Genomic DNA, 17,575 nt, shown 5'->3' with positions numbered 1-17,575 from the left:
GTCAACTTGACCTAGGAGCTACATCACATCTAGTGTGTCACTGATGGTGAACATCATTTATCCATGCTATCTCAGTATGCTAACTAGCTTTCACTGCACCCCCAGCTCTGGTTTTAGATGGATATATTCCAGATTTTAAACCATAAACTTCAGTAAAAACTTGGGCTATTTAAGATGGAAATTTTAATATTTGCACTCCAATGATTTGATTTATCAGGTAGTCAAGTCACATAACCTATCTGTTTCCTGAGAACTGAGTTCCTGTTGTGAATAATCCCAATTTTGAATTGAGAATTTAATTTCCGTACAAAGCTGTAGTTGCTGGGCATATCCTTGGCAGAAAGCTCTACTTTAGAATATTTGAGGATACATTTTTTGTTCGACCATGTTCACACACTGTTTCTACTAATTGGAATTAGAAGTATTCTTCCCAGTGTTAGCCTTGCTCTAGTTCAGCCACCACTAATGAATAGTCAGTTGGAATATTCCTGAAAGAGAGAAAACCCATTAAGCTTGAATCTTCAGTCAGGAAAACAAAATTCAAAGAAATTGTCATTTGGTTATTCTTTAGATGGGTCCTTCAAGCAGAAAAATGAAACACTTATTAATAGTCTGGATTTTCTTGTCCATTTTTCTAGTCAGGCCAATGGTTACTTCTTACAACTCTGATTAATCTACTGGGACTCCTCCTTGTAATTAACTTCTGAGGTAATTCTTAAATGCTGTGTTCTATTTACTTCCAGTAGTTATCAGATGACATCCTGCCCTTTAGCAGTAGTTTAAACACAGGGCTAATTTTTTTTTTTTTTTCAAATTGTGCATAGCTAGAATGAACTGATCTGTTGCTTTTTACTGTCCAGCTCAATGAGGCAGTGAGTCAGCGCACATTCACTTCATTAGGAGTGGAAGATGCACAGCATGAATGGAGAGGCATTCAGCTTACTGGCTCAAGCAGTAAATAAATAAACTACACTTTCAGGTTTCTATTTTTGGCAGTTCATGTAAAATGTATGAGTACTGCACTCTTGCAAACACCCAAATGCCAAAGATAACAGCTTCGCTAAAGCAGCACAGCTTTCTCCCCATTGATCTCTTCATTGATTGACTGAAAAAAAGGTTTTTTCCCCCCATGGGATCTCATTGAGTACATTTGGCTGAAATTTCTGTTCTTGATGGCTCACCTTCCAGTGAATAATCTCATGGTGTGGGCCTGGGGCAGGGTTTGGAGGGTCTAGGTTCACTTCCTTCCCTGGTTTATGCTTTCCCTCACCTTTTGAAGCTGTTCCACCTTGCACAGAATATTTAACTGTTCAGCCAGGGAAAAGGAGCATATTACCCAAAGTCGTGACATCTAGCTAGGATGTGGTATGAACGAGCAGGTCTGAACAAACGAGCAGGCACGACCGAACTGAATTGAGTGCCAAGTGGCTCAGCCGCCTCGCACGTCCTGCAGCACAGCTACATCCCCCGTCGGGCAGACGGATGGAGAAACCCAGCTTCTCCTCCTGGGAAAGGTCTCCTCCCTCCCGGGTGAGCATCCCCTCGCTGCGCGGGTGGGCAACAGCCCTAACACCTCCTCTTTGCAGACTCTCAGCGCTGTTTTTGCTTAAAATGCCTGAAATGGAAATGAAATCTTGTTCTTGGTCGGGAGGTTTCACTCAACCCAAATTTCTGTGTCTTCTGTTGTTACTATCAGAAATACTTTCAAGTGATTTACACTGGCCAGTTATATTTGGGGTCTAAGTAGTTTGGATGCACAGCTGCTGCCTACAGGAGGGTTTTATAATCATGAGAGTACTGGGGTTCAGCTTCAGGGAACACAGGGAGAGATATTCCAGCCCTTTTTAATCTCTTTAAACTATCCTGGAATCTACATTTAACAATAACATAAATACAACTCCCCAGTATGTCTCCAGATGACTCTTGCCTACCTAATTTAATGGTAGTCATTAATGTAGTTTAAGACATTAGCATCTTTTACCAACATGTTTTCTACTTCAAAAATTTGGATTTTTTTTTTTTTTCAAATTCAGACTATTTCCAAATACTGATATGCTGATAATACTTACTCACATTTGGCATGGGTGTCCTCGTTTCAGCTGGGATAGAGTTGTCTTCCTAGAAGCTGGTACAGTGCTATGTTTTGAGCTCAGTATACGAAGAATGTTGATAACACTGATGTTTTCAGTTGTTGCTAAGTAGTGTTTAAAGTCAAGGATTTTTCAGCTTCTCATCCCCAGCCAGCAAGAAAGCTGGAGGGGCACAAGAAGTTGCGAGGGGACAGAGCCAGGGCACCTGACCCAAACTGGCCAAAGGGATATTCCATACCATGGGACATCACATCTAGTTTAGGAACTGGGGGGGTGGGGGATCGCCACTCAGGGACCACCTGGCTGTCAGTCAGCAGGCAGTGAGCAATTGCACTGCGCATCATTTGTACATTCCAATCCTTTTATTATTGCTGTTGTCATTTTATTAGTGTTATCATTATTAGTTTCTTCTTTTCTGTTCTATTAAAACGTTCTTATCTCAATCCATGAGTTTTACTTCTCTTCCTGATTTTCTCCCCCATCCCACTGGGTGGGGGGGAGTGAGTGAGCGGCTGCGTGGTGCTTAGTTGCTGGCTGGGGTTAAACCACAACTATAGGACATGGAACCCTCTCTTAGTATGACAATGTGAAGAACATTCTTCAGATTATTCACAAAGACGATTTTGGTTATATCCAAACTGTAATACTTTGCAGACAGAGCTTTACATCTTTGATACTCAACCATTTTGACATGCCTTTTCCTGGTGGACTTCTGCTACAAACATGTGTATGTGGGAGAACTTAAATATGAATTAGTAACTTTATCTAGATAAGAAAAATACTGGATACATGTTCAAATAAAATATATAATGTAAAGAAATTGTCACATTTTTACTTACTTTCTTTGTTTTGTCCATTGCCTTCAGTATGGTTATGTTTAAGTCTTCCAAGACAGATAGAACATTTTCATACTCTCCTAAGTGCTGCGAAAAATATTCTAAAAGAAGAAAACCCACATCACCCATTAATGACCTGAAAAATCAATATTTCATTAAATATCAATTTTATCAAGTCTGAATTCAGTTATGGTATTATTAACTATCTAAATATATAAAATGAACAAGAGTTACAGTGAAAAGGATGATTTTATTTTTAAGTTTTATATTATTTCCCCCTCAAAAATCATTCATGGAGTACCAAAAATACCAAAATCAGTGTTTCAAAACATTTTCTTTCAATAAATGCATTGCCAAATTGACAAAAATTTAAAATATCAGTTTGAGAGCTGAAACAGACCTATTTTCAAAATATCTACATTTTCTTTCTAAACTGGATTTTCAGTCTAATAGTCTGCTTTACAATTACTAGCAGGAAATGAAGTTTTCATGTGTATGTACTAAATCTAATTATATTGATACAAAAATGAATAATTCTGGTAAAACCCTTAGAGGAGATAAGATCAAATGGGGGCTGTTGTGAGTCAGGGTCAGCTGAGACCAGTTGTTTCTCTCTGAGAAACGAAGAGACCATGAGTTGGCCAGATAAGCTTCTAGTCCCAGGTACTGTGATTATATTTTCAATGAATATGATGCATGCAAAACACTTTTAATAAAAATTATGGAAATAACATAGGTTGCAGGATACCCTTGCTTAGCTGCTCAAAGCAAAGGACATTTTAACAGAAAAAGCTCATATAAAATCAGGGAGCATAACTCAGAGGGATTACAGCAAGAGAAGGAGACAAACCTGGGAAATCATGACCCAAGTTCCCATTTAGTCAATGCAGCAAAATACAATAAAGGGAGGCCCAGGAAGGAACAAGTGTGAAAAAGAAAGAAAATTACGTTAAAGCTAGAGGCTGTGTTAGACAAGGCATTTAGACATCTGATCACCTGGAAGAGCATGAAAAACAAAGTCTAAATCACAGGCAGAAAGAACAAGATTAGATAGAAGCTTTCTGAAATAATATATAGTGATACTTTGAGGTTTTTAAGAGGTCAGCATGAGCTTCTCAGGGGAGTCATGAAAGCATAAAGATTCAGGAACACTGTGACATAACCTGGTATTGCTGAGAGGTTGAATTAAATGATTTAGAATGAAAATGTATTGTCAATTAGTATCCTGGAAATGAAGCTTCATTTCTGAGGAGAACTGAGATAACTCAGAAAGAGGTGTATAATCCCTAGCTTAAACATGTGTTGAGTAAACTCAGTACCAGATTCACAGAAGAGAAACATTGTAGTGGCAATCTATGAAAAATTTAAAAGGCAGCTGAAGCAGCCCATATTCAATCAAAACAGACAGTAAACAGAACCAGTGCTGGGTTGACAACCCCTCAGCCCTCTTGCTAGCCTGAGGTGGCTAGTGGGGTCAAGTACTGAGCAAACCTGTAAGCCTCCAATACAACACCAACAGCAGTAAATCTCTTGTAGAACAAAACCACCTGTCTTCCTTGGCCATTTTTATATAATTTTGCCCAGATGCTCAACCAGCAGAAGTCGTCACAGCCCAATTCAATTCAGCTGAGTCTCGTGTCATATATTTATAAGCCACAGGCTGAGGTGCTTTTCAGTGGGTTCTTGGCCATGGGTAGAGTCACCTTGTGGGTGAGTAAATGAGCTGTCATGCAACATGACAGTATTTTCAGCTTTTATAGGTTTTCAACATTGTTGACCATTAGAAAATTTATCAGACTACTGTCTTTCCCTCAGAAATAGGCTGGTTTTGACAAGTATAACTGGTTTTTTGACATTTTGTGGGAGGACTTGCAGAAATTTTCTGTGAACTGTTTTTTGTGGTAAGCAGCACGCCTACATCAGGTGCTGTAAGATCAGCTGGAGAGCAAACAGGGTTTTGGGAAATGACTCACAGCCCAGGCTGGGGTACAGAAATGGGTAACTGGGCCAAATTCTAAGCCTTGTGGGGAATTTTTTGTGATGAAGGACGATAGAACTTGTCAAACTGTTGTTCTCACTGTCTCAAGTTGGAGGAAAGTAATGAATTTTCCTCTAGTGGGATACTAATGTGATAATCCGTTTCAAAATTGCCAAGGCACTCATACTTCAAAGTGATCAACTAACTAGAAAAAATATCTCACATGAAAGGGAAATAAGATAAAAGTTATCTATCTTTACATCAGAACAGATCTTGAAGCTCAGAGAATGTGAAGTATTGATTAGGAAAAAATATTTTTGAAGTCATTTCTGCATGTAATGGATGACAGAGTCTGAAAAGATTGAGCCATCTGCATTTCCTCAGGAGTTCTTTCAATCAAAATTATTTTCTGTTTGAGCTACAAAGATTAAACATAAAAAAATCATATCACATAGTATGTTCACTTGCACAGGGCTGCTGCAGGCATAGATTATGTTCGTGCCCAAAAAGAAACTTACCGCAGAGCTCTTCTGTGTCAAGATTGCTGGAAAGATAAGAGAATAGAAGGTTAGTGAGCGTAGTAATATTTTTTGTTGCATTGGTAAATAGCAGAACTCACAGATTAGCCTGACTGGGATATGAAGGCTCCCTGCCTGGGCTGTAGCAGGAGGTGTGAGTGCCTGGCCCTTGCTGGCCTTGCTCTGCTGCCTTAGGAACGAACGCCTGTTCTAAGCTGAAGGCTGTAGCTGTGCTGCAGCCCTTCTGAAGCTGGCTGCAGGTGCAGCCTCCCTTTCCGATCACGTTCCCACTGGCACCTTCCCACTCACTGACAACCCTCTTCGAAGTTCCTCACGCAGCCTTTGTGCATCATGGTGCAGAGTCCCTGCTCCTCAGGCTTTACGCGTTTGGTCCCAGTGCTGGCAGAAATCCATCTAAACACCAGAAACTGGGTTTTTCCCCAACTTTCTGCCTGTTCTCCTCCTCTGTGGCTGTCACGCTGGACAGCATGGCTCAGAGAGCTTGTCCCTCCATGCTAAATGAGGGAAAACCCAGTACCTTTCTCCTGTTTGCAATCCTCACTGTGCAACAGTGCTCTGTGGGAGAGACAGTACAGTAGGAGGATAAAACCAGACATAGCCCATCAGCACACATAATTTCTAAGATCTTCTGGCCATACAAAACCATTTCACCAGTACTAACTTCAGCAAAATTAGTGATGTGAAAAGTATAGCTGTATTGCCATATTCCCATGCCAACATTATATAAATACATAACTATATGCAAGTATTCTATACAATTCAAAACTCTCACTTCAAACAGATTTCATCTTGATCCACTCTGAAGTGATATTTTCTCTTAAGCAACATTTTCTCTCTGAGGCTTTAACAGTCAAAAGAAAAAAAACATTTGACCTACAGCTCAATTCTGAAAGTTAGCATATTGACTTTCTTCCAAGGAGGAGAAGAAACTGATTATTAAAGAAACTTAAAAACATGAATGTCCTTTTGGAATCTTGCTGAGGGGTGAATATTGAATGGCTGATTGCACTTAGGATTTTTTCACTTAACTTTTTCATTTAATAGGATTTTTTTAAATTGACCTTTTAATAAAATGATGACACAGTATTATCTTAAAGTCACTTTCACCAATGCTAACTTTCATACATCTGGCTTTTTATGTCATGATGGAGAGAAACAGACAGAAATTGCAGGATCCTGGGTTGTCACAAACTTGCATACTCAGGGCTATAAAAACTTCTGAACACTTTTAATTGATGATGTAAATGAGAGATTTCCCACAACTTTTATTAACTGAAGGTGACCTTATCTGCATTTGAACGGGCCAGGTAGAATGGTTGCAAAGGAGTCTTGCATCTGATTTTTCCAATGACCTTTGTGGCAGGTATAATGAAATTCATAGTCTGTAAGAATTGGTGTTGAAGCTGAGAAACTTAACTCTTATGTCAACAAACTAAGTGATGGGAAAAAGTGTCTGTTGACTCCTTAAGGCTGTTCACCACAGATCACTATGGCATCAATGATCAAATGTGTCTGACCAACCACTTCTGCAGTTCAGCAGTCATTTTTGGAACAGTCCAGATGTTCGCTCCTTGAACGCAAACTGAAACCCTGAAAGCTGGAAAATTGCCTGAGTCAAAAAGCAGTGACAGAATGTGATGATGTTAAATGACAGGAGTTTGCTGTTATGATGCTTACTCCTTGTTTGCCGTCCCTGCATTTTCTGCCCCTTCACATCATCTGCCTTAATGCCTTGTCTTTGTAGAAGACACTTCTGCATTTCTTAAAGTACAGCTTGATAACTGTGTTTAAATCAGTGTTTCACATTGTTAGCCTGTCAAATTCATGCTCTCTTTTCAAATTTCATATTAAAATCCATTCTGGTCCTTGCTTTTCTGCAGTATCCTCAGCAGTGTGGTAGCGATATAGTAAGGGAGTGGCTCGGGGGGCTCTCAGCGTTGCTGTCATCAGAATATCGCTGTTAGTCCTATTGACAGGAGTGACACAGCTGCAAATGGACTACAAGTAAAAATGGAAAAGTATTTAGGTGCTGAATTAATTTTCAGTTAGAATTGGGCACCTAAGTAATGACAAAATTATTGTCTGAAGTGATTTGTGCAGCAGGTTTCAGGAAGCCTGCGACAGAACATAGAAATGACACGAAGAGCATGGATTTCAGTCTAGCATACTCGTAGTATTTCCTTCTCTATTATAAATACCCTCTGAGGCTACATTGCTCTTGGCATCCTGTTTTAAGGGGATGCTGTTCTGGGCAGGGAAACTATAATTTTGTGTCACTGAATATTTCAGTTTCTCAGAAATAATAACATGCTGCTTCAAACACAGTTGTGAACAAACCTAGAAATTCCTTTTCTGTATACCAACAGTTTTGAGCTCCCTGCAGTAAGCTACAGAAACAATTAAAGAAGTTTGGCATATATTTAATACTATAGGAGTGAGGTGCACACCAGAAGGCTCTTTCTGCAACTCAGTACTCAGGTTTATAGTGGGCACCTCTTCATGATTTCAGTGGGTATGTATGCCAAAGATGCTTCTGCTTAGACCTATAATCTGGCAATGCTGAACATGTTATTTGCAATATTTGCTGGATGACTCATGTCCAGGAGCCAGCACTCCGCTCATGATAAGCACCTGAAGCATAGGGTGCAGCCAAATGCATTCACATCATGTCAGCAGGACTGTTTTTTAAACTGCTGCTCTCAGTTTGCTTTCTGACTACCAAATGCAGTCCTTTTACATGTCTGACTCTGTGTCTAAAATGTTTTCTACCTAATAACATGAGCTATTTTTAAAGGACTATTACAAATATTCCACCGAGCAGTCCTGATCACTGCCAAGTTGATCGCATCTGTTGCTCAGTGACAGAAACATAAGCAAATTCACTTCCATAAACTGTGGCAAAAGTGCCTATTTGTGATACCCCTGGCAGTGGCCCAAAGTGTAGGCGTGCAAAGCAGCTGTGATCACACTCTTGTTCTGCCCACCACAGTCAGCTGTGGGCTGGGGCCAGCCAGGGAGGAGGGAAGGTTAAAGCTATTCCACCCATCCACTGGTGTGAATCCACTGATCCACAGCCCCATCCATTGACCTGACACATACCATTCTCTGGCACAAAAGGTACCTCTAGTCAGAGGTACCAGCAGAAGATCTGCATGTTTTCCCTGGACCACAAGAAGAGGCAATGGCATCTCTTCAGTACAGGAATTAACTATATACGAAGCATAGACTCTAGCATCTAAAGCAGTTATATTGAAGAATCCAATGCTATAGGAAAGACTTTATGAACTAACTTAATTTATAGAATTCATTGCCATGACTATCATAGCTGGAGAAGTATAACACTTCCTTCTTCAGATCTCTCTTGATTCTCAGATATGAGATGGATTTATTTCAGAGGCTTGAACCAACTCTTTTTTTGGGTCCCATTTTCATGTCTCTTTGCTAAATTTGGTTTTAGGGAGGAAAGTTTGAGGCTGGTATCTCCTATTGTTAAGTAGAAGCATATAATTTGTGACTGAAAGGAATTAAGTGTTACTTAGACTGTGCAAGGGCAACTGAATAGTCATCCATGAACAATCTCAGCCAAAAAGCTGTAAGCTCTTTGCAACAAGAAAGCCTGCATACCATCCCACTTCAGGTCAGCAAAATGACATAAGTGCTTTAACACTACAGAGGGTGTTGTGCACAGGAGCCTTATATGTGCACTTCCATTTTAAGAATATTCTGCTTCACAGCTCCTTTGCAAGAGCAAAGACCTTTTTGTTCAGGTTTGTTCAAGGTTTCCTATCAGTGGAAGCAAAACTGCCTTTTGCCATCAGTAGGATGTGGTGTTGGGACACCACATTGGCCTCTTGCCACAGAAAAGGGAGAGGAGGAAGGGGCAAAAGTGGGACAGAGTTCCTGGGGCTGGCCCCTGGGGAACCAAACTTCCCACTGCCCCAAGGACACTGCTGCTCTTCAACCCCAGGGCTAGCTGGACTGTGCACCCTCTGGCCTTTCCAAGGCAGCAGCCAGCTTGGCTTTCTGGGCTCTGACACGGGCAGTGGGGTCACAGCTCTTTTAATGTCCCACGTTTAGCTGTGCTAAATAATTGCCTAGTTTGCTTGTGCTTAGCTCCAGGCCAAGTGATAACTTCAGAATCATCACTTACTGCTCTGCGTGTGGCAGGACTGCAGGAGAGAATAAAAGTTTTTTGGCTGACTGACAACTTGTCTGAAAAAAACCCACCCTAGTCCTTTGCATTAGGCAATGATTCACAGGGATGCAATGACAACACAGCTGGCTAGCCACCTCAGTCAACCCAGCTATAACAGTCTCTGTGGTGCTAAAAGTGTCTTAATAATACTATTAAAAGTGCATGCTAAAATCTGTAGAGAACTGCACAAGGGCTGCAGAGCTATGATTTTTTAACAGAGTCTGAATGATACCAACCTCAACGAGGAGATGAGAGGCAACATCATGGTGGGTCTCTTGCCACAAGGAGAAAATTTCTGAGTTTTCACCCCATAGAAGATGATAATGTTTCAACTTCTGGTTTTGTCCCCAGATGATTTTTTTTTTAAACTGAGATTAAATTATTTATTGTTACACAAAATAAAATGTTTATCTTGGCTAATTAAACTCGTTGGAAATGCACATGTTGATAGAGATACCAAAGCTGCTGTGGTTCTCTGGGAAACTCAGATTCTGGAAGGGACCAGGCCCTCAAACTACACCTATCATTAAGCAATGAGCTCACTGCTAGGAAACCAATGTTATCTTCTGAAGAATTGAACTGAAATGAAACATTCTAGGTCAGCTCCATTTAGGTCATGCAATTGAAACTACTCATTACCATTTGATTTTCCCAGTGTGAGCAATTCTAATTTTTTTTTTTCTGCAGAAAGCTGAATTTTCCATTGTAAATAATCATTCATATGGAAAATTTCCAAGCAACTCTCTTTGCAGCTTGTCTGTCTGACCAGAGGATCTGTTAGCATCAGGACTGTGTAAGTCATTCTCAGGGAACTTATTCTGTTCAGTCATGAAATACTAAACTATAATCAGCCCATTCTGATCAGCATCTTGCCTTTTTTCTGTACTTCATTTCCAAACTGATTTCTGTAGCTATTGTCTTGAAAAGTCTGATAGGACAAGGGATAATGGTTTTAAACTGAAAGAGGGTAGATTTAGATTAGATGTAAGGAAGAAGTTCATTACTGTGAGGGTGGTGAGGCACAGGAACAGGTTGCCCAGAGAGGTTGTGGCTGGCCCATCCCTGGCAGTGTTCAAGGCCAGGTTGGATGGGGCTTTGAGCAACCTGGTCTAGTGGAAGGTGTCCCTGCCCATGGCAGGGGGGGTGGAACTAGATGATCTTTAAGGTCCCTTCCAACCCAAACCTTTCCATGATTCTATGGAATTCTTACTTAATTGAAAAGTTGTAGTTTTAAAAAAAGGTCAAAACCCAATGGATTAATTTCCTCCTGTAATTTTTTTTGCATTCAATAATTCCTTTTTAGAAAAAGGCACTTTTCACTCACCTGCAGTTCACCTAATTAAAGAGCCTGTCTGTATCTCATGCTGGTTTTAGCAAATCTTTTTTTTCCTCATTGTACTTAGAAGTTCATTATTTTTTTCTGTGTGCTTGTATTGAACCGTGATAAATCAGCAATAGCATGAGACTAAAATATGCCTTCCAACTGAAACAAAAGAAAACCATCCAAGGCACAGATAATTACTATCCTTAGAGCACTATTAAACTACTGAGGATTTGCCATTGTTATCTTTACAACCAGAGTCTTGAAGGAAGCATTGTGGTCCCATGTAACATGCATTTCATTTTGGTTTCAGTGCACAATACTGGGCTGCAGGCTGATGCAGTCAGATGGTTCCCACAATTGCAAGGATAATGCTAACCAACTTCTTGCTCTCAGACATCAAATTCGCATCCTTTTGGATGGGCAGATGATCTCGGCATTTCTCTTTTGACCCAAAGGAGGAACTAGGGCTCTGCTAATGAAGACCTGGGCAGGAGGGAGGGAGGTGGATTCACTTCGAGGCTGAGTCCTAAATGTAGACAGCCATATGTGTGCTGGGTGTCCAACCTCCCCTGCCAGGCAAAGGAGCCCCAGTGTATTCAATGAATTTGTTTTTTTTTAGTACACCAGCTAACAGAAGTCTGAGTAATTGGGTATAACACAGGTATCTAGTGTTGTTTCAGATGCTCCAGCATTTCTCCCACCACCCATGTCCCAACCACATCTCCTGTGTTATCCTGTCCACCTTGGGCTGATGTGTCAGGTGGGAGCATCTTAAATGCCTTATGACTGGGCAACAGTGCTGAAGCCTATATGAGCAGAATTACTTAGGTGCCAGTGACTTCACTGACTATGAGGGAGCCTTAAACACCCTGCTGACACATACACATGCAAGTCTAGATGTGTAGATGTGTCTTCACAGTGCCAAGTCCCAGCCCTACATGTGCAGTACATGCAGCATGACAGACTCTCCCAAATGCCCAGCACAAGCTCAGCGCTGCAGGTGGCTGAGGCTCTCGGGTCCTCACCAAACCCATCTCTGGCTTGTGCATAGTTTAACTTGTGCCACACGCAAAGGTTTAATGGGACCTCCCTACCTTTGGGAGGTTGCCTGTGCCCCAGGTCTGCCTCCATAGTTCTAGCATCCCTCCTACCTTGTAACTAAGGCCCTGGCTGAGGACTTCATATTGCCAATGAGAAAAGTGAGAAAAACAAGTCTGATTCCCCACTGGCTCATATGAGTCAGTAATCGGTGAAGCATTTACCGCACTATCTCTCTGGCAGTGCTGCAGACTGAATCTCCTTGAGATCCTCTGCATATCTCTCAGATTGTAACTTTGCCAAATCTTCTCTTTATCTTCTGACACCTTTTCCCTGAGGATGCCATTATGCAAAAACAATTTCCCTGAAAGTTATGACTCAGGGGAGGGAAGGGAGAAGGATAAGAGTAAAAGGGAGGTTTACATTTGCAATGACTGCTAAAATCTATTCACTAAACCATTAACCATGTCAAGGATTCTTGCTCTGCTGAAATATAGGCTCGTACACAGTTGACATTAAAATTAAGCAGGGGCAGATTTACCGAGGAAATGAGCTGTGAAAGTGTTCACCCCATAAGCCACAAATTTCAAACTTTTCCTGCATGCTTCTCTCCATGTATATAAAGACCTGTGCTGCTGATACTTTTCTCTACTTTCACTACAATTATTCAGGTAATAACACATGTAAACAAAACAGCTATATTCCTGCAGAGCTAGCTTCTCTGAAGCTGAACTGTGCTGCAATACTGTCTTGCAGCATTCAGTAAAATGCGAAGTCCAGGTAATGCAATCTATTAATTGTTTAGAGAATGGTAACCCCACAAGTTAGGATTTTCTGTGTTGGGATAATTGGGAGTTTAAATAGCTTCTTCAGCAATATTACAACCCCCAGGCAGCTGCACTGAAGGTACACACACATTGGATATAGAAACCAGATGAGAGCTCATAGAAAGGTTAAGATACAAACTAGGTAGTAGGAATGATGCACACATTATTAAAGTACTTAAAATATCAAGTTTACAATAAAAATATGACTTTTGTTCCTGATTAGATGCAAATATGGGAGGAAGAAGATCTTCAGATTTGGATTTGGTGTGTACGTTATGATTTACTGATTCAAAAGGGCCAAGAAATGAAATAGCAATGGAAATAACACCAAAAAAATTCTTCAATATTTTTCAGGTGGAAAGTCAGCAAAGCCAGTCACATTCCATGATTCTTCTTCCTATTTAATCCATAAAATACTCTTGTGCTCCAATCTGCTCCTAAAAATAGTTCTTAGGAGAATATGTTAAGAAACGTTAGGGTTGAGGAGTGGTGTTGCAACCTTAACTTCTCAGGTATTGTCTTTGTAAAAGTCTGCAATTTTTGAAAACATAAACTGCTTCTCATAGTTAACATCACCAGCTCACTTCTATCTTCAGGTGGCTTTGAGCATCAGACCGTGATAGCCTTTGCCTTGAGCTGTGTGTATTGATTTACATTCGTGCCATCATAGCACAAATTGCTATGCAACCAAAATGAGTGTTTCACATTCACTTCATAGAGGAGTTCATAACCAGAATGCTCCGAGACAGCAGAGCATGTGGGTCTTCGTCTTCAAAATTACTTCAGCTATGACCTGCAGACCACGTTCTCCATGAGCTGTGTGTTGTGACCCTCCTTGTCAGCCATGGGAAAGACTTTTGGTGCCTTTGCAGCACCTGCATTTGCCTCCAACACCCTTCCCGTAGCTCCCATCAGCCCTGCAGAGCCTCACTGAGCACTGTGTAGCTTGGAGCTGAGGTTGTGGGGGCAGAGAGGGGTGAGGAACCCCACCGGGTTTCCTTTACCCTCACAAAACTCTGAGGAGGTTAATTCAGCTTTCAAGTAGAGTGCATTGAGGGGTTTTTTGATGTCTCAGGACAAGCACCGACAAGCTCCCAACTGTGACATTACAAATGTATAACATAGATGTCATGTCAAATATACATCAATTCAGGAGGCAAAGATAAGCTCTTCCTCTTGCTCCTTCCCTGCTCACAGCTGTGCCCCCACATTGGTCTAACTCGTACTGTGGTGGCTTGGCTCCTACTCAACACACTGTGGGGATCTACCTTGGCCTCCTGATACCTTCAACAGAGCTTAAGATGTTGCCTAAATGCTTAGTGTGCTTATTTCTGGGCTATCTGCAAAACACTGAAACCATTATGAATAAGGGGAGAAGGATCATTGTACAACTCTAGGTTGAAGCTTAAGTCTTTAATAATCACTGCTCTCGATTTCTTGCTTATACTTTCTTTTTTTAAGGGTCTGTAAATACAAGACATTGCTTTGCAGTAGATGCAAGTGCTAAGCGCATGCTAGGAAACCAGAACCTAGAGACCTAGCTGTAATAGCCAAAACCTTAATAACTGCTGAATCAATGCAAAGCCTTTTCTTATACTGACAGAGTGAGGGCATATGAATGGGGACCTTCCGTAACAGCTTCGTTATACTATTTCATGGTATGTGATTGCATAGGGATTGCCCAAAGGTTTCGTGAGATCCTGGAAAGCACAAATAGAAGTGACTTGCAGTGGAAGTCAAACGCCTAATTGGCTTTCAGCTTCAATCTGAAGTAATGACAATACTGGAAACTGCATTTAAGGAAGAACAGTTAACTGGTACCCCCCTAAAGCAGTCACCTTGTGCTAATTATACATCAGGAACGCTAGTTGTATGGCCTAATCAAAGCATTCTACTGTCTCTTTTTGTAGCTTTTGAAGCACACTATCTCTGAATAATCAGAAGTTGCTTGTTTTACTGAAGAACGTTAACATTAATTTAATGTATGAATTAATTCTTGGTATTATCTCCCTGCCTTCATTAACAAACAGGAGACTGGCATTCACTGGGTCACCACAGTGGCCCATTGGTCCAGTGTCCTCTTGTTTGTGGTCACAGGAGGCTTTTTAAAAAAACCAACAACTTATTTTAAGGCCTTGTGAACAGGTATCAGCTAGTCTGCCCATGGGGGGAACTTCTATGTAACTCTGTGTATCTAGTAGTTGGCCCATAAATTAATTATTATATTAGCTTATGGTTCAGTGGATGGAAGACCCCACCACAAATTTAATTCTTTACAATTTATCTTCTTGATTGCCAGTTCTTACAAATACAATTCTTGTATTAAAACACCTTCAAGAAAGGTAAAACATTGTAGCAGGACTAAGATATGGGAAAAAATAATTTATTTTTTGCACGGACACACTACTTCACCTAATTTGGTTGTCTAGATAGCGATAGCATCATTATTAATCTATGTCGTACCTGGTATATATTAACTTATACATTTGTTTCTGACTGTATCAAAATAAAAAAGGAATGGAAGTTCAAAAAATCAGGCAATCAATTTGTATGGCGTGTCTTTACTGGTGTTTATTTAATATTTAAAATGTTATAAAAAGGTAATGTAGATTTTATGAAATAGAAAGAAAAAAATAGCCAGTCTACACATAAGTACATTCATAAACTGCAAAATATATGTCCAAAGGATGTACTGAAGAAAGATCCTCAGCTAATGCAAATTTTCAGTAAAAGCCATGATCTACCCTGAATGAATAACCTGTACTTTAGGGTCTAGACAAATTATAAATAGAAATTCATCCTGGCATAATGAATTCCTATTCAACCTCTCTCTTGGAAACTTTATGTGGTGGTAACTAACTCTTACCCATCTTTTGCCTGGTGATTATGGTCACTGCAGTACCAATTGACTCTTCTTTTACTTCATAAAAAGATAACACCTGTCTGCACCAAATAGCAAGGCACAGAGACCATAGTTAGGCAGACACAACCTTAATTACTGGGAAGTTAACCCCCCTATTATTTGCCCTGCTGTCACATTGAAAATGGTAATTGCTCATTTTAGCAGTTTTCCATAGCCCATCTGCTTTGTAACAGGTATGCTACATTAGCTTGGCTTGGTCTTTTAAAAAGTTAATAATCTTCTAAATCTCTCTTCAACAAGACTGACATTAGGATCTGTCTAACAGGGGTTTTTAATACCTGGCTAATTTAGTTCCCTTAAAAGTGTTAAGCCAGTGTAAGTCTTTTATGCTTTGAATATTTTTTTGAAAGATTGCTGCAACAGAGCTGAGAAGGGAATTCAGATTTCCTGAGCTTGTGGCCCATGGATATCACCCCAAGGCCACCTCTCCTTTTTTATCCTCAAGCTTTGAAGTACAAAGACTCATGCACACAGATAGTGAGGATTTGAATGCTGGCAGAGCTAAAATATTTAATGCAGGTGGAAACAACCCAAAGTCTGCTCTTGTGACAAGCTGGATATGAAGTCTTGAGATACGCCAAGAAATGATCTAGTGGATCATGACATGCTTCCCTAGCCATCTGTCCTAGGCATTTATGTGTAGTGTAAATCACTGCATAATCTCAATGCTTACAAAAATATTTCTGGGATAGGGAACTACAGTCTGCATTTTGTAAATAGTTAAGTGAAGCAGAGAGAAGATAAATGATTTTCCCAGAGTTTGACAGAGTCTGTATTTTAACTGGATGAGAGAGACAAAATAATCTGTGCAAATCTCCTACTAGATACACAGGTGAGTAGACTTTCTCACCCTCCCCTACTGAAAACCAGCCATAAACTACTTGGGAATTACAGGCACAAACCACGATTTTCATTTCATTCCCTCGGGTAATTTGCAAGTGAAAACATCACAAAATAGGTGGTTTGGGGATTGTTTGATATGTACATGATTCTCCTAATGCTTACATTACAAAACTTCCCAAGGTTCAATGAACATTTTGCTACTTTTCTTAGCCAGCTAGTTAATTTGAGACATTTTACATAATCTGCCCTTTTCAGCAAATGCCAGTGAGTAAAGTTTTTGCCTCATTATTATATCTGCTTCATGTGATTTTTGCTGGAAAACTATACAAAAGAGTAATTTATATTATACTGTCCAAGTTGTCTCTCTTTGCTATATCCATCTGATATTTGGCATGCTCCATCTTGCTGCCTGCCTGGTGACAGGGTTCTCAAAAGCTATCAAAGGTGCTGAGGGAAAGCCTTTGAAATATATTTGCCCCTGTCAAAGAGAAAGATCAAGCAGTGTAGAATACTTTTCAGCTGCAAAGTCAGGGACTAAGCCTTTTATCAGTTAAAGACTTCATGAAAAAAACATACTCAAAAAGCTTCTTGTTGCTGTTTTAAATTTAAGCTTTAAGCATGTTTTCTTATTATCTATATCTAGGTTCTACTCTATAACAAATGTTAACCAGTCAATAGAAAGCGCCCTTTCTTCTAATTGGAAAAAAGTAATTTAATAGGTTTTCTTAGTCTTCCACCTGTTCAGTTCCCTGAAATACATGAAAATATGATCCTTCACGGTTGTCTGTGACTTTTGTGCCCTGCTTTTTGCCAGGCTTTTCTTGGACAGTGAGAATGATCCCTCCCTCAGATGGCTGGTGTGCCAGTTTCATTACCTGTTCTCAGCTACTAACTGTAGTATTCGGCAAAGTTACACCTATTCTTCAGGTATGCCTATCTCCCAGGAGGAAAAAATTAATGTTATTCTCACTTTTCTACATAT

At 40.2% G+C, this 17,575-nt stretch overlaps 1 protein-coding gene across 2 annotated transcripts in view; it reads right to left on the bottom strand.

Annotated features, from left to right (window-relative positions):
• Positions 1 to 17,575, bottom strand: part of NECAB1 (N-terminal EF-hand calcium binding protein 1) — a 71,048-nt gene that overhangs the window by 32,550 nt on the left and 20,923 nt on the right. For both annotated transcript variants that reach the window (XM_075024363.1, XM_075024364.1), the window contains exons 4-5: positions 5,423 to 5,448; positions 2,930 to 3,027 (exon numbers count right to left, since the gene is read on the bottom strand). In XM_075024363.1, the coding sequence (XP_074880464.1) occupies positions 2,930 to 3,027; positions 5,423 to 5,448 (124 nt within the window). The remainder of the gene's footprint in view (positions 1 to 2,929; positions 3,028 to 5,422; positions 5,449 to 17,575) is intronic.

The sequence above is a fragment of the Buteo buteo genome, chromosome 3 (assembly GCF_964188355.1).
Source record: "Buteo buteo chromosome 3, bButBut1.hap1.1, whole genome shotgun sequence".
Lineage (NCBI taxonomy): Eukaryota > Metazoa > Chordata > Aves > Accipitriformes > Accipitridae > Buteo > Buteo buteo.
This window is presented reverse-complemented; position numbering and strand designations above follow the sequence as displayed.